This window comes from Thermobia domestica, chromosome 4, assembly GCF_964235325.1.
Source record: "Thermobia domestica chromosome 4, izTheDome1.hap1.1, whole genome shotgun sequence".
Taxonomy (NCBI): Eukaryota; Metazoa; Arthropoda; class Insecta; order Zygentoma; family Lepismatidae; genus Thermobia; species Thermobia domestica.
Window position 1 is genome coordinate 266,651,195 of NC_137457.1, and position 26,979 is coordinate 266,678,173.

General features: G+C 38.1%; 1 protein-coding gene across 2 annotated transcripts in view; it reads left to right on the top strand.

The window, feature by feature from the left end:
- LOC145683502 (ABC transporter G family member 23-like) overlaps nucleotides 1-26,979 on the top strand; it is a 259,118-nt gene that overhangs the window by 163,301 nt on the left and 68,838 nt on the right. For both annotated transcript variants that reach the window (XM_081754841.1, XM_081754842.1), the window contains exon 10: nucleotides 12,632-12,818. In XM_081754841.1, the coding sequence (XP_081610967.1) occupies nucleotides 12,632-12,818 (187 nt within the window). The remainder of the gene's footprint in view (nucleotides 1-12,631; nucleotides 12,819-26,979) is intronic.

A 26,979-nucleotide genomic window follows, 5' to 3' on the forward strand; every position in this document is an offset into this window, starting at 1 on the left:
TTCGATTCCTTGCAGCACACCAGCTGCCCATTCACGGCACACCGGTTGGGAAACGCTGTGATAGTGTGTTGTTTTCTAAATGTGTTAGTGAATTTGCAGTTCCCCTTAATTGATTTGTCTTATTTTCTCTTTGTGAACCTTTACTTATGCTTTATATTCCATACTGAGAATATGAGGAAATACAGGATCAGGCAAAAAGATGTTAACATTAAATGGGGTTTACTCACGTAAAATTAAAAGGCAAGGATTTGGTTGCAGGGTTTCAATTCAGTGCCCATCCCACTCAATACACTTATGGAGCCTGTCCATTGTTGGTTATATGGCCCTCTGGACCCTTTGGGCAAGAATAGCAGCGATGACGCACGTCCAAGTTGCTAGGTTTGCTGTAGAGACCTGCACGGGCCGAACTTTTCGGCCCGAGCCCAATCCAGCCCGAACGTACCTAGGCCCGGCCCAGCCCGGGCCCGAAAAGTTTAGGAGATTTTCGGCCCGAGCCCGGCCCGGCCCGATAACTTTTTTAAAATTCTTGGCCCAAGCCCGGCCCGGGCCCGATAAATTTTAAAAGTTTTTGGCCCGTCCCCGGCCCGATAATTTTTAAAAAAAAAATAGCTCGACCCCAATCTTTCTCAAAATTTAGTACTAAATTTGACCTAACCTCAGAAACCTTTTCTAAACACTGGTTTATAACCTGACGCTTGCCTCCCGAATGTTACCATTGCCTCCTAGAACTTTGCCTGTCATCGAGAGAACAAAATCTCCATTCCCTGTAACAAAAATCTAACTTAATTGATTTTTAGCATAAAGTGAAGATGGCAATATTGTTTAGCGACAGGCAAAACATTCCCACCCCTTCTTGTTATATTTTGAGTTCAGTGAAGGTCAAGGTCAGAGCTCAATTTACCGCATAATGCCTGCAATCCTCTATAGTGAAAGTGGAGCCGCTAAGCAACACAAACTGTAAATAGCTATTGCATTCTTTGTAACATTTTTCACGGACAGACTTCTTCAACGTTTGGCTTTATTCCAATTATCGTTTAACGAAAGTCAATAATTATTCAAGAATTGCAATTGATCGGCCCCAGCCCAGCCCGACCTGAAGAGAAATCAGTGTCGGCCAGCCCAAGCCCGGCCCGGTCCAAAGAAATAACAGTGTCGGCCAGCCCAAGCCCGGCCCGGCCCAAAGAAATAACAGAGTCGGCCCGCCCAAGCCCGGCCCGCGGGCCGGGCCGGGCTTCGGGCCTCGGGCCAGGCCCGGCCCGTGCAGGTCTCTAGTTTGCTGGCATACACACGATCCTGCACCATGCCCCACAACCAAAAATCACATGGGGGAACGTGCTGGCCATGGGAGAGGACCATCTCTACCAATCCAACTTTACCGAACTTGTCGTTCAGGTAATTCCGAACCATATGATTGTACTGGGCAGGGGCGCCGTATTGCTGAAAGTGTCCTCTTGAGAAATGTTAGTCTCTAGAGAAAGTCTGCGCAAGGACTTAGTTGAACTGGCTACCATCACTCCCCGGACGAGGATGATATTATTTTCAATTCAGATAGATCTCTTCCTACCACTGTTTTCCTTGCAATATTGTTACGTTCTAAGGTTTTTTTTTTTTTTTTTTTTTTTTTTAATTTCTTCAAACCTTAACTCTTGTTCACAACGTGACATCCCTGAATCTACTTTGAAAACAGCGCGTTCATCACACAATATCTTGTACCTGTATGAAACGACCTCTCTCGACAATGAAATACTCTCATTGCACGTGAGGGGCGCGGTGGCTCAGATTCCTTGTTATTTGTTCATAATACAGTATAAGTTATCCTTTTTGGAAAAAAAAAATGTTATGTATTCCAATGTATAATACTTTTCTGCATCTAAATAAAAAAAAAAGTTAGTTAAAAAGTGGTAGAGCGTTCACCTCCGGTGCTTGGGGTCCCTGGTTTGATCCCAGCTCGCGCCGTGTGGATTTTGTGATGCACAAACACCGTGCTCGTGGGTTTTCTCGGGGTTCTCCCGTTTCCTCCCACTTTCTTCATTCCACCATTTCATTCATTTCTCATCATCATCGTCTCCATTGGCCTAACGGGCACAACCGCGGGACGTAAAACTTGAAGATTTCACTTTTCATTGCACGTGCAACAAATTGAGATTTTACCGTCCCGCTGATCGGTAACAAGTTTTCTAAATAGGCGTTATATATTTTCGCGCGCCACAAAGCCATGGAATGACAAGGGTCAACGTCTCGTCTCTGGTTCATTACAATTTTCCTCGCCGGTAAAAACATTGTTGAATAGGATATATCAACCCATTCAACAAGAGCAAGAAAAAAATAGTGCTTTCTTAACAGGGTTTGAAAAAACCCGTTTTTTAAAAGCCCAGCCCACCTGGGTCCACATGGGTTTTTTCGGGTATTTTCGGGTTTAAATGGTTTTTGGGGGCTTTAATTGGGTATTTTCAAAATATTTCAATGTTTCTGGGGTAAAAGTGTTAGAACGTGATTTATATTTCAAGATTATCATTATCACAACTTGCAACAATATTATTTTCACTGCTGTTTTGAAAAAATGCCCGTCATTTTGAAATTTTACGTTAGATCGCCGCCAAAGTATATACAGCTAATTTAGTGTGTCTCGTACTTCTACTCTGAGAAAAAAGCGTGCTTTGCAGCGTGAATACGGTACCCGCTATTTAAAAAAATTGTCCCATTTTGAAATTTTACGTTAGTATGTCGCCAAAACCTACACAGAAATTTGGTGTCTCTCTTGCTTGTACCCTGAAAATTTAAACTTAAAATACCGAAAGTGATACCCTGTAGTATGTGTAGTACAGGTAAACGAACGAACAAATATAGATCGAATCATCCTAGGAGTCTCAGTGACGTTTGCCAAATATGAATAGCAAATATATTAATCTAAAACGAAGATATAATTTATGTTTTATAAAAAAGGTATTTCAAAATTTCTTATATGACATAAATATTTTCCCGTGTAAAATAAATGGTTTTATTGTTGAAGTTCACTTCCGATACTTTGTGCGTTCAATTACGGGAATTTTCCGAGCACTTGTTGCAAGACGGTTCTTTCCAGAAAATTAATTTAAAACAATTAACAAAGATATAATTCATATTTTATAAAGTAAATGTTTCAGAATGTCTTAAATGAAATTAAACATCTTCCAGCGTAAAATAGTTTTATTGTTGAAGTATTCAGTTACGACGCTTTGTGCGTTGACTTGCGGGAATTTCCCGAGCACTTCTTTCACAATTTTTTTTAATGCAGCTTTTTTCTGCTGTACATGGAAACTTCCACTAGTACGGAATTTCGAATTCAGCACTTGAAATAGTAAGCGTTACGTAGTCTTCGGAACTCCGAGCATTAAGTTTCTTAAATTTAATAAGAATTTGTACGCTTTTGCTGGTGTTAATTCTACATAATGCTTATTGGAAGAGTAGCAAAAAATAACTGAACTAAACAACTGTTGTTGGAAAACCAAATTTTACTGAAGAATACCTGTGTTATTAGTCCACCAGCGAACGAGTGCGGGCGGCCGATTTTGGAACTAAAATACAAACAACAGTGTTTCTAACCGGATCACTTGTAATTAATCTATCACAGTTGTTTTTGCCCTGTTCATAATAAACCACTTCACGCATATGTTCAAGTTAAGACAAACACAATTTCAGAAGTTATGGAAGTTATTTTCAGAACATTTTAAGGGACTGCAAAAAAAAAAGTACATACACCCTCCATATTAATATGACAATAACTTGCGAATAAACTAACCTCAGTGTTGTACAAAGGAACACTGAGAACTTCGTAGCATTAGAGTGTAAGGAATTCCTAATTCATCTGTTAACGAAACCTCGAAGTTCATCTTTGTGAATCAAAGTTATACTTTGGCAACTGCGCTTTCATTGTTTAAAGCAAGTTCTATTGTGTAGTTTTGAGATAAGGCGTCTTCGAAATTGCTACCAATTTGGACCATGTGATCGATCGATTGACAGTACCTTCAGTAACAAATTTGCATTGAGATCATTTTCGGATGTGCTGCAAAAGACTGGTGAGAGAGAAACTGATAATCTAACCGCCTCCGAAGGAGATTTGGATCCGTCCCTAATTAAGAAGGTAGATAAAGATAACTTTCTCTGATATCTAACCTGTCATTATTTAGCATGGTTTGGTAACTTAAAAATCCAGTATTTCTACCATATTTTGAAAAAAAAAAAATATTTAAAAGAAATAAACCCAATGTTACATTGAGGCGGTAGGGGAGCGATTAAAATTTAAAGTGGGGAGCCTGACAATCGATTTCTTATAGCTCGTGAAATTCAGAAAAAATGAATTTCATATTAAAAAAGAAATACAAAATAAATTTTCAGGGTAACTCTTACATTCATTATGTTATTATAAAGTTAATGGTACTTTTGAAGTTGATTAGAGTGAATAGATATGTATTTAAGTAACAAAACCACTTGCGTAAGTTTTTCAAAATATCAAGTTAGAAGAACGAAGTTTGTCTTCCACTGCTATCTCATTGCTCAAAGATACCGGCGATGAAACAATTGGCCGGAAATCTACGTAGCACATTTTAGTACTTACACTTGAAATAAAAATACAGCTGTTTAAAGACGATTGATTACCTTTGTCTTTGAATTTTATATGTGCACACAGGATTTGTTAAACAAGACCGCACATCTATGTTTGAACTATATGCAACATGCTCACGGGCTAAACTCAGTCTTCTGAAGTCTATCGACAAATGATTACGTATTACAGACACAAAGACAACACTAGGCTCCCAAGTTTCAAAATTATATTGTGTATGAAAACAGATAATAGAATTAATTCTTTGTCACAAGAGACCTAGGGTCTGAAAGAAATTCAGAGGGAGTTCAAAGGGAATTTCCATGTTCATAAATAAAAGTTGTGAATTTATTGTGTATTGAACCAATGATATTTATGCTTACATTACCCATACGCTGATGTTTTTTCGATACTTTTATTTCACGTTTACCAAAAGGCTGGATTTCGATTATAATCCTAAAAGAAAGACACTGTACATTGTAATCAGGTTTTACAAGGCAATCCCGAAAGACAAGCTATCCAATCCCGTAGCCCTTTAAAAAATTAAGGAAAATTTATTCTTCACTTCCTTTTCCCCCAAAGGGTTCACATTAATCGAAACAATGAAATGAAATTTCTTTAGTTTAACGTCCCATGATTATGCTCTTTATGCTAGAGGAGACAGATGATTAATGAAAGTAAAACATTATAAAATTAATTGTTGGGCTCTCACAGAACCACGTACAACAATGACACATGCGCTAGCCAATAGACCAACGGAGAGAACTTCCACAGTTCTCGAGTGGAAACGTATCGGAATTATTTCTTGGCTACAACTCAAGAAAATAATTTAGTTGTCAATCGATAGACCTACATTAAAACAAATACAAGCATCGCGAGCCTTAACTTGATTTAAACTTACAGTTACAAGATATTGCGCAAGTATCTAAGCTACCAACCCATAATTAATATTTTAGTCATTACATCTTATTACTGAGTTTTACAGGTTTCTACTGTTTTATAATGAAATCAAATAAAACGTAATCATTTTTTATATATAATCTGCTTAATACACGGTAGAAACTCACTTGTATGCTATCTTGTTCTTAAATTATTAATTTCCATGCATATGCCATTATCCACAATACATCTGCATTACTGCAGGAATAACCATTACTGCATTCAATAACAACTATATAATTTATGGAGTTCTTTATTAAGCGAAACAGATTAGGCTACTTTAACATGTAAACTGCAACTTTTGAAAATCGTTGGATACACTGCAGAGTGACGCTCTCCGTTCCCCTGTCCCACCGCGCTTACCTAGAAACTGATGTAAACACTACACTAGCGCCCTCCACGAAAAACCGCACTAATATCCTGGTCAGGTAATACCATCAAAGGTAATACAAAATAATACTACTGTTTCACTAATGCATTACATATTTACTTGTAGTACCGGATGGCCTTAAACGCGTCCAACGTATGAGGGCAGTGGCGTATTTAGGGGGTGGCTTCCGGGCTTAAGCCCCCCCCCCCGAAATCTTACTTAGTATAGTAAAGTATATGAAATATCTTGCAGAATTTTCACATTTTCAGGCAAAGCTCCCCCCCGAAAGTTAGCAAAGCCCCTCCCGATACAAAATTGTAAATACGCCACTGTATGAGGGATAACGTCCCTCCGCATTGCCGAGAACCCTGTTTACGGAAAGTATTTTTTAAAACATAAAATTGCATATTTTACTTAAAACAGACTATAACAATCCATACATTAATTTGTTCTATAATTATCTCAAGCTAAACTAATGTTTTTTTTTAATTCATTCAGTGCATTCAGAACTTTATAAAGGTCTTATATTAAATGTTGTTGTATATCTTAACGTGAAAGCATCTAATTTACTCAAGGAAAGTCCAGAATCTGATAAAAAATTCTTCTGTAGAATAACATTATCTATTTTATGATTGTGGTAAGTTGCATTTCATTATCTCCTTTCACTTATAAAAACAAGCAAAATCAAAAATTGTAAATTTTGCATTATTTTTAGTAAGTCAGGCTCTTAATCCTTAGCATCAAGAAACAGGATAAAAGTAATACATAGAGTAATAATAATAATAATAAAGTTCAAAGTAATAACAAGATCAAATGACCACGTTAAAAATAAGAAAGTTAAAAGAAAAAGTATGTACGCACTGTAAGTTTAAGTTTAAAAAATTAAAAGTAACCTAAATTAACGATAGATTTGAACAAGTGAAATAAAAGACGGCTAAGTAAAATAAAAAGAAAAGAAAGATAAAAGAAATGCATACGCTGTGTAGTGTCATACCAAATTGTATATGCATATATGTTGGAACAAGAGAGAAAAAAGTTATGTTTGCTTATGAGCGTAGAAATATTTTTTTCGAAGTGGAGTATTGACTATTGACCTCTTTGCAGTAGCTCTGAGTGTTATTTTAGATGAATCGGTGGCGTAGGGAAGGGGGGTCCAGAGGGGCCGGGCCCCCTTCCCAAAGAGGTCCGACAATGTACTTTGGTACTTTGATGTTTGTATTTTTATATATATTTTTTATGTTTGTTTGTAACTTTTCTATATGTACCTATAACAGCACTTGCCCTTCTCCCCCCCCCCCAAACACACATCCTGGCTACGCTACTGAGATGAATGGAGTTAAAAAGGTCAATAAGCATGTAACTATTCCCTCGATTCATATTCTAAGGGGAAGTTCTAACTGAAGAGGATACCATAACTATACGAGATATTGAAATAATAGGAATGAAAATACAAATAATAGGCACATGTATGTGGAATTTATTTATTTACTTTACTGAGTTAGATCATTTAGTTATATTGTTGGCGATGTGAGAAAAATTAATTCTTTATCTCTCTCTCTCTCTCGATATACTGTATACACAGATAGTGATCAGAAAATTGGAAACACCTGTAGTTGGCAACACGTCAGATGTATAGGTTGGCAGTGGTGTCGTGGAGCCCGCAGCGTCGGACCGCTGGTGATGGTGTGTTAGGTCGGTCTCCATACTACGTCAGGCGCAGTGGAGCAGCAGTGTCCAGTGGCTGCAGCAGACGGAGGTAGTGTAAAATGAGAGACCTCTCAGATTTTCAAAGAGGGCAAATTGTTGGTGCGCGGTTATGTGGAGTGAGCGTGACGGCAGTGGCTACTGTGTTCGGTGTGTCGCATGGGACAGTGTCGAAGGTGATGACGGCCTACACAACACACGGGAAAACCACATCGGGGAAGCGGAACAGTGGGTGGAAGAAAATCATGAGTGACAGTCACGCCGGGTATTAAAGCGCATTGTCACGCAGAACCGTCGTGCCACTACGGAGCAAGTGACGGAGGAACTCAATCAGCACCTCCCCCACCCTGTTTCGACAATCACAGTCCGCCGCGAATTACATGACATGAACTTACGGGGTCGTGTTGCACGGGCCAAACCGCTCATCAGACCATAACGCTTTCGCGCGCCGCAAATGGTGCCGCGACCATGCAACTTGGACCGTTGAGGACTGGAAACGTGTGATATGGTCGGATGAGTCATCCTTCACCCTATTCCCAACCACGGGCCGTGTTTATGTGTGGAGAACGCCCAAAGAAGCTTATGATCTGCAGTGTCTGCGCCCAACTGTGAAACATTTCGGCCGCTCGGTGATGCTGTGGGGCGCCATATCATGGTTTTCATTCGGTCCTGTGGTCACACTAGCGGACGAATCACTGCCAACGATTATGTCGCAACTTTAGGAGACCACTTGCATCGTATGGTCCGGATGTTGTTCCCGGACAATGACGCCATCTTCCAGGATGATAATGCACACATTCACACAGCTGGCGTTGTTGCAGCGTGGTTTGAGGAACATCGGGATGAAGTTCAACACCTCCCCTGGCCCACCCAATCCCCAGATCTCAACATAATTGAACATCTGCGGTCCGTCTTGGAAACACTACTTCGGCGACGATTTCCACCTCCTTCCTCTCTCACAGAACTGGCCGATGCCCTGCACGAGGAATGGTGTAAAATTCCACTTGCTACCAGGAGCCGCGGTGGCTCAGTGGTAGAGCGTTCACCTCTGGTGCTTGGGGTCCCGGGTTCGATCCCAGCCCCCGCCAAGTGAACTTTGTGGTGGACAAACACCGTGTGCGTGGGTTTTCTCGGGGTTCTCCCGTTTCCTCCCACTTTCTTCATTCCACCATTTCATTCATTACTTATCATCACCGTCTCCTTTAGCCTAACCGGCATAACCGTGGAACGTAAAACTCAAAGATTTCATTTCATTTTTTCCACTTGCTACCATTCACGACCTCTATGCCTCCATCCCACGTCGCATCAAGGCTGTTCTGAAGGCGAAAGGTATCCCGACACCATATTAATCTGGTAAGTTGCATTTTCGTTCAGGTGTTTCCATTTTTCTGATCACCATCTGTATATACTGTATATATATATATTCTCACCAACTTACAAAAATTTTTAAGAAGTGTCCAGGACTAAGAATTCTTTTATTTATTAGAAAGAAGAAACGAAAGATATCGTTGTACGGGAAAAGTAAAAACGTATAACGTAAAACATGCCAGAAAAACAAAATTTACGGGGGAAACGTATGAGCTAACAACCCGATCTCACGATCATATCATATAGGTCTAATCTGAAATCATGTTTATATTAATCTGTTACTCATTTGGACTCACTTTCTCATGGTTATCCCGAATTCGCGCCCAACGTCATGCTTATTTTCTGACGTGGAAATGGAGAAAGAATGAGTTTCGAACTCATAAACTCCACATTTACGAGTTACGGGCACCTCTCGCTTACTGATCACTTTAAAAGGTCCATACATGTATTAGTAATGAACATTAAAACTTCGTATCAAATAACTGACGAGTAATCTGATTACATAGTTTTCAAACAATGTCTTTCAGACATTAGAAGTCTGCTGGAAAGAAGCAACCCCCCCCCCCCAAAGAAAAAGAAATCAAAAAGAATTTAACACACCAACAAAGTAATTGGAAATAAGTCCAATCAAATCATTCCTTTTATCATCATCTTTCTCTTTTAGAGGCCAAATCTTGCCACTGCAACTCTTTCTTTTTCTGAGTACGACATACGAAGGTTTTCGTTCAACATGATTTGGTGTATGAAAATCTTGGGGTCGTTCTATACACTTCTTTCCTATTATTTTTCCTTCCATAATATTTGTTATGACACGGTTGTGTCTTACTAGGTGACCGATACCCTTAGTTTCTCTCTTTCTTGTGTTCAACACATTTCTGCTTTCATATACGTGTTTCAGTACATCCACATTGCTCTTCTTCTCTGTCCAATTGGTTCTGTTCAATCTTCTCTAAAATCATATTTCTACCTTCTGTCGTTCATAATTTTCCGAATATCCGTATTTCACTTTCATAATGTCAATGTACTTGAAACCTAATTTTAATAAACTGTTTTCTTATTTAAAAGCTCAAATTTCTGTTCATGATCACACTTATCTTAGTTTAGAAGGCCATTTTTGCCATCACAATCCTTTCCTTCACTTTTTTGTATATCTGTTTTCGTAGGTGATAATTAGAGACCGGATGTTTAGGCATTAAAAACCTGGAGAATAGGCAGGCAAATAGGCACTTAAAATTTAAAAAATAGGCAGTAAAATAGGCACTAAAATGTACCTCGAAATAATGTGTGTGTGTGTGTTATTTATATTATATAAATGATATATTTTCCCAATTTTGAAGAAAATGCATAGAATAGGCAACAGTAGGCAGTAAAGCAATTATTTAGGCAGTAACAGGCGAAATAGGCAAAAGAGGCAAAATAAAATTGGCTTAAATCGAACTATAACCCCCCATATAAACTTTAAAACGTTATTTTTGATCATATCTTTAATACTAAAATAGACATTTTGCCTAACATCGGTCTCTAGTGATAATATTGCTGAGATAACGGAACTGATGTGTTCTTTTTCTATTTTATTCCTTCCAATTCTAATCGTTTTCTCCCATACTCTTTCTGCATACTTTCATGGTCTTACATTTTGCCTTTATTATCTTCAGTTTAAATTCCTTCTAGTACTTGGAGCTTTTTATTCACTTCTTTCTCCGAGTCTTCAAGAATAGCAATCCCATCTGCAAAACGTACACTGTGAACTTTTATTCTAATACCTTTTGTATTCATTTTACTAATTACCCCTTCTATAAACGTGTAAATCGAGCGATCGGGGTTCGATTCCTGGCGAAACACTTGGAGAAAAGATGTAACAGTGTTTTCAGGCCAACTATCCTGAGTAAGGTTTCTCATGGGGTTTCCTCATTCATACCAGACACATACCCAGGTCCCAGATCACTTCTTTTCTTCCCCCTTCTCCGTATAGTGTGTTCGCTGAGGACGTCATTACTCATGACATGACGAACTTAACCCTCCTCTTGGTAATATATCCTTTGGGATACATTTTGGTTCTTTATGACTACCTATTCTTGGCATGTATCCTATGGGATACATTTTGGTTCTTTATGACTACCTATTCTTGGCATGTATCCTATGGGATACATTTTGGTTCTTTATGACTACCTATTCTTGGCATGTATCCTATGGGATACATTTTGGTTCTTTATGACTACCTATTCTTGGCATGTATCCTATGGGATACATTTTGGTTCTTTATGACTACCTATTCTTGGCATGTATCCTATGGGATACATTTTGGTTCTTTATGACTACCTATTCTTGGCAATGTATTCTATGGGATACATTACGTCACAGCCTTGTCTAAATAAAACATGTAACTAAAAAGTACAATTATGTCTTATTTTACAACAATTTGACACGGAAATCGCATCCAGTATTTTTCTGAGCAACGCAAGTCTTCTTGCCAAGAAAAGGATTAAGGTCCTAAAAGACGATAATGCCCAGAAATCTGTATAAATAAATACAATATACACTAAACCAGACCACTTGGCTCAACGGCGCGATTTGTGGGACTGAGCCACACCACGCCATCTGTTAGAGACTAGTGGAACTACGTCTTGCCTAGCGACGAATGCGTGGTCAGTCTCTAACCAGCGTATCAGGAGCTTTCGAGAGCTAGTGGCCGTCACTTTTTATTCACAACGTAACTTCCCAGTTTGCCTCACGACGCTGGGTGGACGCCGGAAATTGGAGAAGCACCGGCCGAGGAATCGAACCCGGGACCACGCAGACATGAATCTAACGCTATAACCACTAAACTACGGTGTCCTCAAACAAAATATGCACATGTGAATAAAATAAAGTGAAAGTGTCATCCATGCTTTACATCTCTTCTTACGTTGTTTTATATTTACTCCCTTTATATCTGTTATTGTACTTTGTGTTTTCTACGATAGACCAATAGTCTGCATTCTTCCACCAGTTTTGTTATTTAATATAAATAAAATAAAGAGTTTGTTTGTGTGTCTGGCTGTGTGCGGACTGGGGACCAGACGAGTGGGCTGAGAGTTACCAAATTTGGGTCATGGGTACCTTGGTCCAGGCTCCACACCAAGGCGAAGCATCTTTTTGAAAAAAAAGTCTAAAAAGGTGATCTCAGGGGGAGCTTTTACCGGAATATGTAAAAGTAGTAGAAAATGACCGATATTAGTGTCGAACTTATAGTTTTCGCGGTCGCTGAGATCAATAAACTCCAATTGCATTGCCTTCCAAATTCACCCCATTCGGCTGCGGGCCGGAGTCATTAGGGGGGGGGATACCGAGACATGTAAAAATAATCCAAAATGACCGATATTAGTGTCAAATACCATAGTTTTCGTGGTCGCTGACATCAATGGTGATATTCCCACAGGCATTGACTTCCAAATACAGCCCTCATGGGCCGGGGATCAGAGGCGTTGTTTTTACAAAATTCGAACCAGGGGGTCGCAGGGGGCGTTTACCGGGATGTGTAAAAATAGTAGAAAATGACCGATATTTTTTTCTTTCGTTATTCAGTTTGTTTACATAGATATTATATTTGATCCATGCGAAGAATGGGTATTTCAGCTAGTAGGTAATTGATGAAAAAGAAAAAAAAAAACACTGGATATTTTATTTTTCAGATTATGTTTGATTCATACGAAGATGCAGTGCGCGAACTAGAGACTGGAGACAGCGCTATGGTCATACACATTGGACCAAATTTTACAGATACCCTTAAGGAAATGTCACATAATTTAAAACTGAAAGTGAGAGATGTATTGCCAAAACTTGAGATGTTGCAAGTGAAAATCACATTAGATCAATCAGGTAAGTTGTTTGTAATGTCTCAGTTTGTTTATCACAAATCAATGAATGATGTATAAAAAATACATCAACGGATTCACTGACATAAAATAACAGATATTTCCGGTTGACGTCGAAATTTGAAATTTAGTATGATTGTAGCTTTTGAGGACTAGCCCACAGGAAAATTGCCAAAAGTGAATATTTAGGAGGTCCAAAGGGGATATGAAGAAATTCCCACGTTATTTAAATTGACCTTTTTTTACCTATAATCTCATGTTTTAGGTACTTTGAATTGGAATTTTTAAAGAAACTCGAAATTTGGTATGCTTGTATGTTTTCATTAGCGCTACCTAAGTAGTAAGTGAATATTTTTAATGTTTAGGGAGCCTAAAGGGGGGATGAAGAAATTCTCCATATTATTTAACTTGAACTCCTTTTTTGGATATATAATTTGGAATTAGAATAAAAACTTGAGATTCTTAGTTAGCCTGTACCTTTTAGTTAGCGTTACTCAAGTAAATCACCAAAAATAAAAATTTCCAACTTTAGGGTGGTTTTATGGGGAACTGAAAAATCTTCCCCATGTTTTTTATATGGGACATCTACGCCCCAAAATGTTTAGGCACTTTCGACAGAATTAGAATGATGAAATTTGGCATGATTGTAGCCTCCCGGAACTAGTCTAAATTCTAAAATCATCATCACAAATCATGAAACTATTAAAAACGTTACTGTTTTGTTGTTATTCTATAATGAATTCAATGATTTAATAAGTATGGATTTTATCGAATATTTTTTAACATCATTAATTTAATTCTATGTGCTTAAAACGTAATCAAAGTCGCTATTTATAGTTACAGAACGTCTGTTCTCTAAGTTTCTCAAGAACTGTGCTTGATCTGTCATGGTTTCCATGCCAGAATCAAAATGCGATCGTTGCAGACATTTTCCCCATAGCTCTTCGCTGCCTTTCGACATTTTTCGTGTTTAATTGTAATTTGTATCCATCATATACAATGGCACTACAAGGTGAAAAGTGTCGCTTGATATAATTAACATACGTAACGCGGATTTGCTCATATGTGTCATTTTTAGTCCACATCATTGCGTGAAGAAAAATACTCCATCCACGACATACGTAATGCCTTCTTGTGTTTTAACACAAGGCTACAAAGACTCGATAATATTTACCGTAGTTGATTTGTCATTTTTGCGCATGGAGATGTTATCATACAAAGAAGATGGCATTGGCGCTAATTCATATTTCAGATGCTCACGAAGATTTTCACTTCGCTTAATTACAGCTGCGATTTTGCCGAAGAGATGCAACGGTTTATAACAATCGTCTTATCTTTGATTTTGACAATATTGTAGGTGGCCGAAATAGGGATGACTATTTTCTTTCTAGCTTTTAGATCCGTAGAATCTTCCAACCACTTTCTGAACTAATGTTTCCCCAATTCTCGCTTGATCGCAGTTTGTTTTCTTGTCTGCAACTAGACCTATAGCAATGTTCTTGAGTAATTCCTTTTGAGTTGAGTTTTCGAAAGGGTCATGAACAAATAACCATTCTGAGAATTTATTCAAGTCTTTATCATCACGATATGAACGAGAGGGCCTTAGCTCAACGTGCTGTTCAGATGACATGAACTGTTTCCCACTAAAGTCCTCTAGAACTTCTATTACGATAACAGTACTTGGGAATGATAGGATCCATCTTGCTAACGTAGAGTCTACTAATTGCCTATCTTGAGTTAATTCCCCAGAAATTTTCATGGGCTTCATTAAGAAATGTTCGATAATCATATCAGTTGGAATTCCGCTCCAGGAGGCTTCTTTTCTGCGAATTGTGAAACATCCTTGGGTTGTTAATTTATTGTAATCCTCTGGTTCCATAGTTGCCTCCAATGCTTCCATCTGCTGAATATAGTGATGGTCACATTTTGCATAGAAATGATGATCAGCTGCATGAAAATACGGAAGCATTAATTTAGTTACATGTAAATGAAGTTTCCAGTCCCCTGTTCGACCTGCATGGATGAATAGCAGTACGATTCTGATCTGCTCTATGTACTGCAGCCAAAGTTTACCAGTTCGGGAAAAGTCACCAATCTTCATTTGAGATTTCCTCGATATCGTTTATCAAGTGTCGAATAGTTCCACCTTCTTGCAAACTTTAAATATTGGTTTCTCCATCCAGACATTATTGAATAAGATCGCGGATCTCAGATTTTGTCACCTCCTCAGTGGGTTTTAAATATCTTTGTAACTGTATGTACAGGTCAAGCACAGTCAAGAAGTGTGCTCTCAATGATCTTGAGTAGGCATGGTCGTTCAACATTTTCACTACTCTTGTCTTGGTGTACAGGGTACCCCAAAATTCCTCTATTCATTATATTTAAGAGTTTCATTATATTCTTTAAAACAGAACCGAAACTACTTCAAAATTAGATATCTCAGTTATCTTTTATCTGGTTTGAACGAGTCTTCTTTTATATTTTAGGTAGTAAATAGCTCATTAAAATAACTGAAAAATATAACGTCTATGTTTTCAAAAGATAAGGAAATTTTGACATAACTTGACAAGGAAAGGACAAAAATTCCTACATTTTTGAAGTTTAAATGGGTGTAAATTCCTCAAAGTGATTGTATTCAAATCTTGTACACTTAGAATTAAAGTTAGATGTTTTTAGAGTTCAAATAATTTTACACAAATGATCTACGACTTTTTGTTTCTGATCTACGTCCAAAATTCGGAACTATAACCATATCGAGTGGCCGCCATCTTTGTCCACCATTTTGAGGATGACGCACACATGCGATTCTCCGCGATTTTTAGTATACTGTTCCATATAATTTGAAAAACCATTCCTGAAATTTTCAGCTTTTTATAAATTATTTGAGCTCAGCCTCATTTCTGGCCCTTTATTTACTGGGCTATAAGATCTAACATGTAAAGATATGAAACTTGTCATGTAGTGTATTTCTAGTTCACACAACAAATTTAAGTCATTTACTTTCAAATATCCAGTACTATGACGCGCAGGAATGATTTTGCTAGATTTAAACGCCCAAAATTTGGTATGTCAAGTTGTATAAAAATAAATGACCGTTTTTACACCAAACAGCGTACTTATTATCAGTGGCGTATACAAGGGAGGGTTCCGAGTTCAAACTTCCCTTGAGCAAGACGATATGCAAGAATAAACATTTACCGTACCAAAGTATGTGTATCATCACCTGAAATGATATGAACCTGGAAGGCTTCGCCATCTCCGTTGATAAAATTCTGCGTACGTTACTGCTTAGTCGTTCTACTGCAATACAATGAAATTACAGAACGCTTTTTCAGCATCATCCCTATTTATTGTACATTTTGTATATGAGGAATTAATTAGCTGGATAAACATATGAAGGACGTTCCACTCGAAGATAGCCCCGGAAACATATTGATATTGAATGAAAGGTATAAGAAAAAATAAAACATTTGCAGGTCATACCTATACGTATAAAAAATGAGATGATGAAATGAGGTTTGTCATACTAAGTGCTGCGATTATTCTCCCTGAGCGTCCAGCGCGACTGAACATGACATTGTATGTTTCTTAAGGTAGCTGCCAAAACCTCTGGTGTCACAATTACTGTCAGAACTACTCTGCAGGCTAAGGTGTTAAGCACTGTAAGACGTTGCGACTTGTAATGACAGCTGCATGCATTGAGATAAAGATCCGTATGTGTCGGCTTCCTATATATGTTGTGTCCTAGGGCTGTTCCTAATTCCGGAATTCCGGAATTTTTCGGAACGGAAATTCCAATTCCGGAATCGGAACACAGTTTCAAGACGTTCCGGAATTCCGGAATTTCGGAACGTTCCGGAATTTCGGAACGTTCCGGAATTTCGAAACATTCCGGAATTTCGGAACATTCCGGAATTTCGAAACATTCCGGAACTTCTTATTGAAAAAATAATTTTTGCTGTTACCCCGAACTGCGAGGTGTGCGCAAAGCTTAGCTTTGAAACTGGATATTGATTCCGCTGTGCTGAAGGAAGGAGTTTTGGTCCACGGCAACTGGTTTGTTTCATTCTCTAGATCCGTTCACTGTGAACGATTGCGCATAAGATTTGAAACTTTGTCTGGTTATCCATAAAGTCTCAATCATAAGTGATTCAGTGTAAATTCCGTGATTTTGTTGCAGAAATCGGAACATAGAAATTCGAGCTAGTTCTTCCCTTTAGTTTGGTTTATCATCCGAGAAACACCTTTTTTATAAACCACTTTCTATATTCTTTTTTAAATGAATACCGACTACCTTTTCCATTTATACGAGGCAACCCTAACAAGAAATTGAACTGCATATCTTTTGATGTATGGCCATTGTTAAGTATAAGTACCTGAAGGAGGGGCAGAGAATCATTTAAAAGAAAATACGATTTTCAGTAATTAAAGGGATAGGATAGTCTGAAATAAAAATGTACAATTATTATGCTGCTGTCCGTATTATGTAAAAATATGCATTATTGATGTTACATGAACTTTTTGGAAACTAGAATCAGTATTTCATATTTCAGGTTCAAATCACGCAAAGCTAAAATTATTAATGTATCGCTTGTATTGTATTTAGTATACTGCATGCTGCAAACAGCAAAAAATTTCTTAGAACAAGGGATTACTGTTTAATGTTTTTGTAACTTCTATAATCATGATGCTACTGCTGTTTTTTTTTTTTTTTTTTTTTTTTTAATGAAAGCTTTATCAAGCATTATTTGCATAACTTGTCAAAATGTACAACGAGAGTAAATCGAATAGAGGTGCAAACTTTACATAATATCTTATAATTATTCACATGTACGCGCTACTGTTTTCTCGTCCTGCGACACTTATTTGAATAACTAACTAAATAAAGGTGTCTATCAGTTAAATACTAAGCATTGGAACCTACGTATGAAGATTAGTTCTAACTCTACTAATCAAAATTTTATGCAAGGTGATAAATGAATTGTGTGAGTGAAAAACATTTAAAATTAGTTTGTTGAGAAATTGTATTAATCACCAATATATTATCAATGTTGTGAAATTCTGATGTGAAATTCTGAAATTCTGATGTTACTTTCTTTAAACAATTACATTGATACAAGCCAACAGAATATGTACATTTTCATACAAAGCTGCAATATGAAGGGTAGTTATGCATTCAGATGAAAGGGTCTGCACCAATGACTAACTAACAACAAGAAAGGTAAATGTTCAATTAGTATACCCGAAATTGTGGGTAGCGATGGTAAAAGTTAAAAATGAAAGAAATTATTTCGTAAATGTTAATATTCACACTAAAAGTATTAGCCTAATGTTCATATTTCTTACGAAATAATTAATTTGTATCAAAAACTATTCGTACTTCGCGTAAATTGATCTGTACAAAAATTGATGTCTTACTTTCCTTGAGTAGAAAAGTTGGCGAAAACTTTCTTTCTCCTGATTTCTCAAATAAATCAGATAAAAAAGATCAATGAGATAAAAGAAGTTTGTTAAGCTAAAAGTCCCTAAAGCCCATTTTATGCGATGCAATTTTCTATGCAATCTTGCATGCTAAGAGTCATGCGTTCAAATTATTTCGTGTAATAATAATTAACATTCAACTTTCCATAGTAAATTGCACGTATTTCACCTTGTTCGGAGATAGAACATGTGCAATCTACCAGGGAAAGTTGAATTCTAATTTTTATTACAGGAAATAATTTGAATGCATGTCTCCTAATTTTGCATACATAATTGCCTTGTCTAATATCGTCTAAAGTCTACTTTCCCCTAATTTTTAAAAAAATCATGTGGGCATTTATATGAAAATTGACATTTAATACATGCTCTTATAATATTTTATCCACATCATTGTTCTCTAATAGTATTATTTCGTAGCACAGAAATTTTGCTTTTTCTTTCAATAGTAATTTACATTTACATTTTTGTTGCATTATTTGATGACGTCTCAGGTAGCATCAGTTGTACCATTTCAGGGTTTCAGTTGTCAAAATTTTCCCAATTATGTATTACTCATGTGTACTCCTTGTACTTTAGATTAAAAGTTCATTAATATAATTCCAAATGACATGACTACAAATGTTTCGTGTGCTCTTGTATTGTTTGCTTAATAGTAAAACAAATATTTTGGAATTAAAATGCTAAACATGTAAATTGTTTCCTTGTTGGTACTTCAAAATACAAAATGGCAATGATTGAAAAAAATGTAAAATATAAAGATAAAATGCTGTACTTTATTCCAATAATTGTAAATACGAGAATGCATAACTGTTTAAGACATGTTGCTACTATATTCCATAGATACCAAAGTGAAAACGAGAAAGTATTTGCGAGTAAATTTGTGGGATTAAAGCCTTGTAATAATGTTTGAGAACCATTGCCTCAGGACTGTTTCGAACTTTTATATTCAAACTTCGAACTAATATTAATATTACGATTCCAGAATCAACAGTGAGCTTCAAAATTTCAGTCTTGAAAACAGTTCCGAAATTCATACTTTTGAGCATTCCACATTTCCAAACTTTTGGAATGTTACGGAATTTGCGGAACATTCCGGAACTTCGAAACGTTCCGGAATTTCGGAACATTCCCTAATTTCGAAACGTTCCGGAATTTCGAAACGTTCCGGAATTTCGGAACATTCCGGAATTTCGAAACGTTCCGGAATTTCGGAATATTCCGGAATTTCGAAACGTTCCGGAATTCCGGAATTCCGGAACATTCCGGAATTAGTCGAATTCCGAATTCCGGAATACGAAATCGAATTCCGAACACCCCTATTGTGTCCTAATGTTTCATCAGGTTTACAACGAACAAAAATATCAAGAAAGAGGAAGCATCCATTCCGCTCCAATTCTATGGTGAATTTCTTTTGAGAACAATGACTGTTGTGAAATTTCAGAATATCCTGCAGTACCAGGTCCATGTGACCAGATAGGAAAAGTATCCTCAACATATCTCAAGAAACAGGACGGTTTAAGAACCGCTGCGTCAAGAGCTTCATTTTCAAAGCTCCATGTGGAAGTTGGCAATGGCAGGAGAAAGAGGAGACCCCATAGCTACCCCATCTGTTTGTTCATAATAACATCCATCATACAAAGTACGTGAAAATCAGTCTATGATGAAACAGGTCAGTTAGTTCTGGACTGAAGTGATTTCGCATCAGCTACATTGTGTCCATGACAGAAACTCTTGTAAATAAAGAAACTACATCGAAACTGACCAGGAGGTCGTTTGGATTCACTTTCAGATTCTTTAGGATCTTAACAAGATCAGAGGAGTTTTTAATCTGATGTCCAGATTTTCCAACCAACGAATTTAAATCTGATGTGAGATATTTTGCGAGGCGATTTATTTGGCTCTTTATGACGCTGACAATAGGGCTCAGAGGTACACCATTTTTGTGTACTTTTGGTAAACCATAGAGTCGAGATGGTTGGCTTTCGTGTGCGGACAGGCTCTTGCGTAGATCTTCGGAAAGTCCACACATCTTCAACAACAGATTCGTTTTCCTGTCAACGGGTGATGTCTGGTCTTTGGTCAGTTTCTTGAGGATGGATCACCTAGTAGGTCAGCTATATTCTGCTTATAAGCCGGTCTTGGTTGTCCGGTATTTTCAATCTGATGTTACTATCTACGAATATTAATATCACTTGGTAGATTGCAATTTAACTTAATACGTAAAGCACGTTGCACTGTAAGTACAGATTAAGTCTTTGCAAAATGTAAAACACAAAAAAAGTTTCTGCTCACTAGTCGCTATCTTTGGTACTAACACTTTCTAACAGAACAGTGCATGCGTATGCGTGAGTACAGAACTGTTTGAGTTGCTCTTTCGTTTGATGTATTATTTATAATTGTAATAAATACTACAAAGCCATCAAATCCCGATATTCATTTTGCAACAACCTGTAGTGTTTTTCTACCTCATTAAGAGATAAATGTTTATAAATATGCAGATGAAAGATCCTATTCACCACACTCACTTCAACGTTAACTACGTCTAACTTTTAAAAAATCACTATAATATATTACCTAGGTATAACATTAAATATAATAAATTGTAAAGTAACATTGTAAAAGAATATGAACGTAAGCTATCATAAAACTTTCGATATCCGTGTCTTATTTTATTTGAACTGTCATTTCAAATAATCTGACTTCCTTCATCATCAGAGTTGCACTAATTTAGAGAATTGCTGCATATTTTTTTTGCATAAATTTGTTACATTGTTATAATTTAGTTTTTTAGTGTGTAACATCACATATTGTGACATTTTCAGTTTAATTCAAATTTTAATATTAACCGTCTCCTTCAGTCTCGGACTGGGGAGTATTGGGTCCCGGCAGGAGCCTCACTTGGAGGGCCTCTCCTTTCCTTGTCATATAGCATGTAGGATCGCCACAAAGTATACTAAATTTCATCATTTTAATAGTTCTTATACTGCTTATTATGACGACACTATTTCCAATGGGGTTTGGTAAAATGCTAACTGAAACATATTAATATAACCTATAAACATATTAATATAACCTTTGCTATGGAATACAGGTTCAAATATTACGTTTTACAAGAAATCCTTCCTTCTCGACTTCATCTCAGCAAACTCCCGTATAAGATCTCTGTTTCCAATGGTCGAACCCTTCGCGTGGTTGATTGCCAACATTCCCAAATCGCTCATTCTCTGCGTCATTGAACACCTTACATATCTCTTGATCCTATTTAAACCTGAGCGGAAGACACAGTCACGGATAAAGTCAGGAATAAAGCAAGAGTAGTCAAACCTTCAGGATAATTTGGGGCAATAGTATTAAACTCGATGTACGAGGGTGGTTCAATAATTATGGTCCCTGACCTAAATTGTGACCATAACCTTGCGTGCTTATACTTGCACCTTGAACTTGCGTGGGGGAGGCAAACTGCTGTGCCGCCACTCCATGCTCTGCCGTTTGGACTTGGGATCATAGTGGTGAATCCACGTCTTATCCACTGTCACAAATCTATCACAGAAATGTTTCAGGTCTGCCTCCATATCCTCCCAACCATCCCTTGAACATCGAACTCTGTCTTTCTGATGTTTACGAGATAACATTTTGGGTACCCATCGCGCTGACACCTTTCTGAATCCCAAGTGTTTATGCACAATAATTTCCACTGAGCCTACAGAGATGTCCATGATGTCTGCTAACTGTTGCACCGTGATTCGCCTGTCTGCTATAATCGTATCATGCACAGCATAAATGTTTTCTGGGGTGCATGGTGTTGTTGGAAGACCACCACCAGGGGCCTGTTAACAGCTTTCCCTGCCGCAACGGAAGTCGCGCCACCAGTTCTTTACCACCTGGTAGGAAGGAGCCCCATCACCCAACACACTGATCATGAATCCTCATGAATCTCCTTTGAGCTTAACCCCTTTTTCTGAAGGTACTTAATACAGCTTGTTGTTCGGTTTTCTCCATTTTTCAGGCTAGATGCCACCTCTCATACCTGAAACGACCAAAAAGAATATTAATATACCAGCTATAGTTCTGAAATTTAGCATAGGCACCTAAGATATTAGGCTACAATATCTCCTATCAGCCATCCCAGCTCACGTATTTCAAATATGCCGGGGACAATAATTATTGAACCTCCTTCTGATAGTAATACCGCCCACTCAAGAACAGTCTTGATCTTTGAAATATGGTCCAGTGCGAAGGGAAATTAATTCAAATGGTAGCGACGGGCCAATGTCTTGCTGCTACTTCTTTTGTAGTTTTCCAGCCTTAACTAAAATTTCTTCGTCTGAAAGGTTCACAAGTACTTTCGGGAATATGGTTAAAAATTCATCAAGAATTGTCTCTAATGATGTAAAACAGTTCTCTTTTTCACTTTCTCTTTCACTGTAGATATCTAGGAAATCTATTGTAAACATTAACCTTGAAGAAGACTCTGTGTCCGAAAAACGATTATGTTCTGCCAATTCATCGAAGTGTTTTTTTCACTTTGAATTGCCTTTTTTCTACGAACACAGGGTTGACTTTCCACTTCGCGGCAACAGCTGTGGCCACTTGTTTTATTTGGTAGTATTCTTCCCTCATTTTCTTAAATTCCTTTCGGCTAAGAGTGAATAAAGCTTTCTCAAGGACAATTTGTCTAGTTTCGAGAAGTTACGATGCGATGTTCAGTTGTGAAAATATTTTCGACAGTATCACAGTCAGAAACACAAAATCGAAGGAATCCTACGTACTTTCACCAATCACTCTAGCCTCCTTATTTATCAGTGAAAGTTTTCGGAGAGTTTTCATTACATCAGCATACCTCAACCTGATAGATACAATTAACTGATACCGTGAGGCCCATCTGCTTGGATTGAGCGTTTTCAAAGTGACATCTGATTCTCCTGTCAATGATCACAGAATACCCCACCTATTTATACTTTGGCCAAAAAACATATACAAATCCTGGAGTGTTATGAAGTAACTGGCCACTTCTTTTACACCTTTGGCGGCATCGTTAACGACATGGGCGCCCGAAAATTTTCTAGGGGTTTCATTCCCCTGGTTGCTATATTATGTTTGGTATGTTTTATTTGTATCGAGAAAATCTTAAGAAATTCATTTTCGTGAGCCAGAGGAGGCGGATCCCACCCTGCACTCCCCTTCGGGCGCCCATGATTAACAACTAGGTTTAGGTTATGTATCGCGCAGTGAATATATATAACTCGTTCCTCAATTTCTTAAAGTCTCTTCTGAACGCCTGAGTAAGTACCACTCATCACATCAGCGACATCATATCCCTACCCTCTGCATCTTTTCACAGACAAACCTAATTTCTCCAAATGATTAACACTAGAGTTGCAAGTCCGGATGCAGTTTTATTTCTTACATGTAAAAATCCTAAAAACATTTCTTCAATCTCGACCCGTCTAGAAACTTTGTTTTCTAAGCTATAGTTTGCTTCTGTAAAATTTACATAGAGAATAATAAAACTCATTCAGTCTTTCTTTGATAAATCTTGAAGTCGTATCAATGATTAATGAAAAAGAGGCACAATAAGCGGATAAGTTTATTTTTAAACCCCTCGAAAGTAAGAAACATCTTGTGCGTCGTTATCAGTCCTGGTAACTCATTACTTGGTGCAAGTACTTAAACTATTGTGAAGATATCATTCTTGTTCAAGTGTTTTAAAAATTAGTATTTATAGGCAAGGTGCAGCGGAACCTTGAAAAGCTTGTGGGTCCCTTAGGGTACGGGCTCCCCAGCACTGCGGGGATTTGTGGCTTATAGATCCGGCACTGCTTGACGTAAAGGAGAGCTGTGTTTGTGCTTCGTAGACTGGTTAAAGGCTTCCGACCGGGTCAATTGGACGAAACTTCTGAAAATACTTAAAGAAATCGGAGTCAACTGGAGAGATCGACGACTCATTCAAAACCTGTACCTAGGACGAGTGAAGTTGCGCTTCAAAGAAGGAGCAACTAATAATGTGGAGATTGGAAGAGGAGCCGGACAAGGATGTAGTTTGTTGCCCCAATTATTTAACACTTACAGTGAATGTTTAATGAAGGAAGCATTAATAGGAATTTGGAGATTTCAAGATTGGAGAGCAGATCATTAACAAGATCAAGTATGCAGATGATACAGTTATTATAGCTAGAACCGAAGAAGAACCACAGCAAATGTTTTACGTAATAGTTGACACTGGGAAATTATATGGAATGGAAATAAACTTCGAAAAATCGAAACTCATGAGAATATCCGGTGGAAGTGCGTCCTTACGGGTCAGAGTAGAACAAAGAGTACTTCAAGAGGTCGACCATTTCAAATAAAAGGGAAGTATTTTGACGAAAGACGCATACTGCACCAGAGAGATCAGGTCGAAGATTAACATAGGCAAAGAAGCATTCAACAAGAGAATATCACTCTTAACCAGCAGGCTTAATATTGAACTAAGGAAGATATTGGTCAAATGTTGTATATGAAACATTGCCCTTTATGGTTCAGAGACTTGGACATTACGGAAGTTAGATAAATATTCAGAGTTTCGAAATGTGGTGTTGGAGTAAAAAGGAGAAGATAAAATGAACAGAAGACGTGTTAAAACAGATAGGAGAGAAGAAGACGCTTCTAACCACTATCCTTCGTAGAAAGACTAATTGTATTGGATACATCTTGCGAAAAAATTGTCTTCTTCATACCGCCACAGAGGGAAAGATGGAAGGAAAGCGAGGGGTAGCAAGAAGAAGAAAACAGTTGTTCGATGATTTGAAAAAAAAATAAGAAAATATTGTAAGGTAAAAGAATAGTGTAGAATAGAATAGAAAGAAGGTAATATTTTTAGTACGAAAATACTGTTAATTATTTGTACTAGTAGCAATGTTGTAGTTATGTAGTGATTATGGATAGTTTATGACCATATAACGTATCCGAACCATACATATAGTACGTATCCCTGTACTCAGTGTATGAAAAAAGATTAAAAATATAAATACAAATGCATTCATCTCTATAAAGTCGAGTATCGTAACGAATTCTGTAGAATTTTTAACATGGAGTGCTGCATTACCGACAAATAGACCTAGTAACGAAGTCGGATATTTTGCTAGTATGTTGTAAAGTTTTGCGTGTGCAGGAGTAAGTAGAGTATAGGTAGAACAAATTACAGTCCTGAATCGTTCCCCACTACTGGCTATTACTATAAATTCCTCTATGAACAGTGTTTTACAGTAATATTACAATAATGTAAATTCTCTAATATAAGTTAGAGAGAGGTGAACCAAGGTCCGAGCAGCTCCGAAGCAAGCTAGGGGGAGTGGATTAGGAATCCTCAATGCTCCGAAGCAAGCAGAGAGGGGGTTAAGAGTCGCAGAGCAAGCTAAGCGACTGTGGTTAGGAATTCCGACAAAGCTCCGAAGCAAGCAAAGCTGCAAGAAGGAGATCCTAGAGTTCCGAAGCAAACTAGAAGCTTTGGGTGAGGCATCTCCTGAAGCTCTAGAGCAAGCTGAAGGAGGGGTGACCAATCGAGACTGGTAGCTGTCGTTGAAATACTTTCGGTTATATAGGTACTCCAAGTGAGGCGATAGCGCTGCTGTTTCCTCGTCGTCATGTGAGTGTGTAGTGTACCTGTTGTCTCCTCCTCGTCTGCAGCTGTAGTACTCCATAGTAAAGTGCACGTCGTTGTAGCTTATGAATAGCAGAACATCTTGAATGTTAGCAAACACAAGTATGTGGGATATTACAATATATAAGTGTGTTAATAACACTGACAATCAGTTGAAGTTGAATTTCATATACATATATATTCCTGGAAGTCGATACTATTGAGGATGCACACTACATTTGAAAGTGATTTTCTTTTTAATATCTTAAGGAAGATGGTTTGCTTTTATTGCAGAATTATCTTGTTGCTGAACAATTTCAGTCGGATCCTTTGATAAAATTTAATATTCTTTGGTAATGAGTAATTTTTGTACTGGTTTTGTCATATTCATGGAAATATATAGCTACAATCAGCGGCGGTCCGTGGGGTAGGCTGCAGGACTGCAGCCCCCCCCCCCAAAGTAATTCCATATTTCCGATCCGAGACTTAATAATTAATCTGTATATATATATGCTCTTTTAACGCGCGTTTTCTTGTTCAATTTTTCGCCTGCTTTTAGCAAATTTGTTGTTCCACTTCACTCCCTGGGACTGTCAGTACAATCTCCTGGCCTTTCTTACGATGTTGTGATTCCACTTCCTCCCCTTGTTAGCATGTCTTTCGTGATAACGTGTGGACCAGAGATGTTCACTCTCGCGAGGGTAGCCCTCTCGAGGGCATCCTCACCCTCAAGTTCCCTCGCCCACAGTGACGCGAGGGCGAGGACAAATTTTGGCCGCGAGGGCGAGAGTGCGCGAGGGCAAGGACAAGTTTCGATGGCGAAGGTGAGGGTGCGCGAGGGAGAGGAAAAGCTTCGACGCAGAGGGTGAGGATGCGCGAGGGCGAGGACAAGTTTCGGCAGCGAGGGCGAGGACAAGCTTCGATGGCGAGGGCGAGGAAAAGCTTCGACGAAGAGGGCGAGGACAAGTTTCGGCAGCGAGGGCGATGGTGCGCGAGGCCGAGGACAAGCTTCGATGGCGAGGGTGAGGGTGCGCGAGGGCGAGGAAAAGTTTCGACGAAGAGGGCG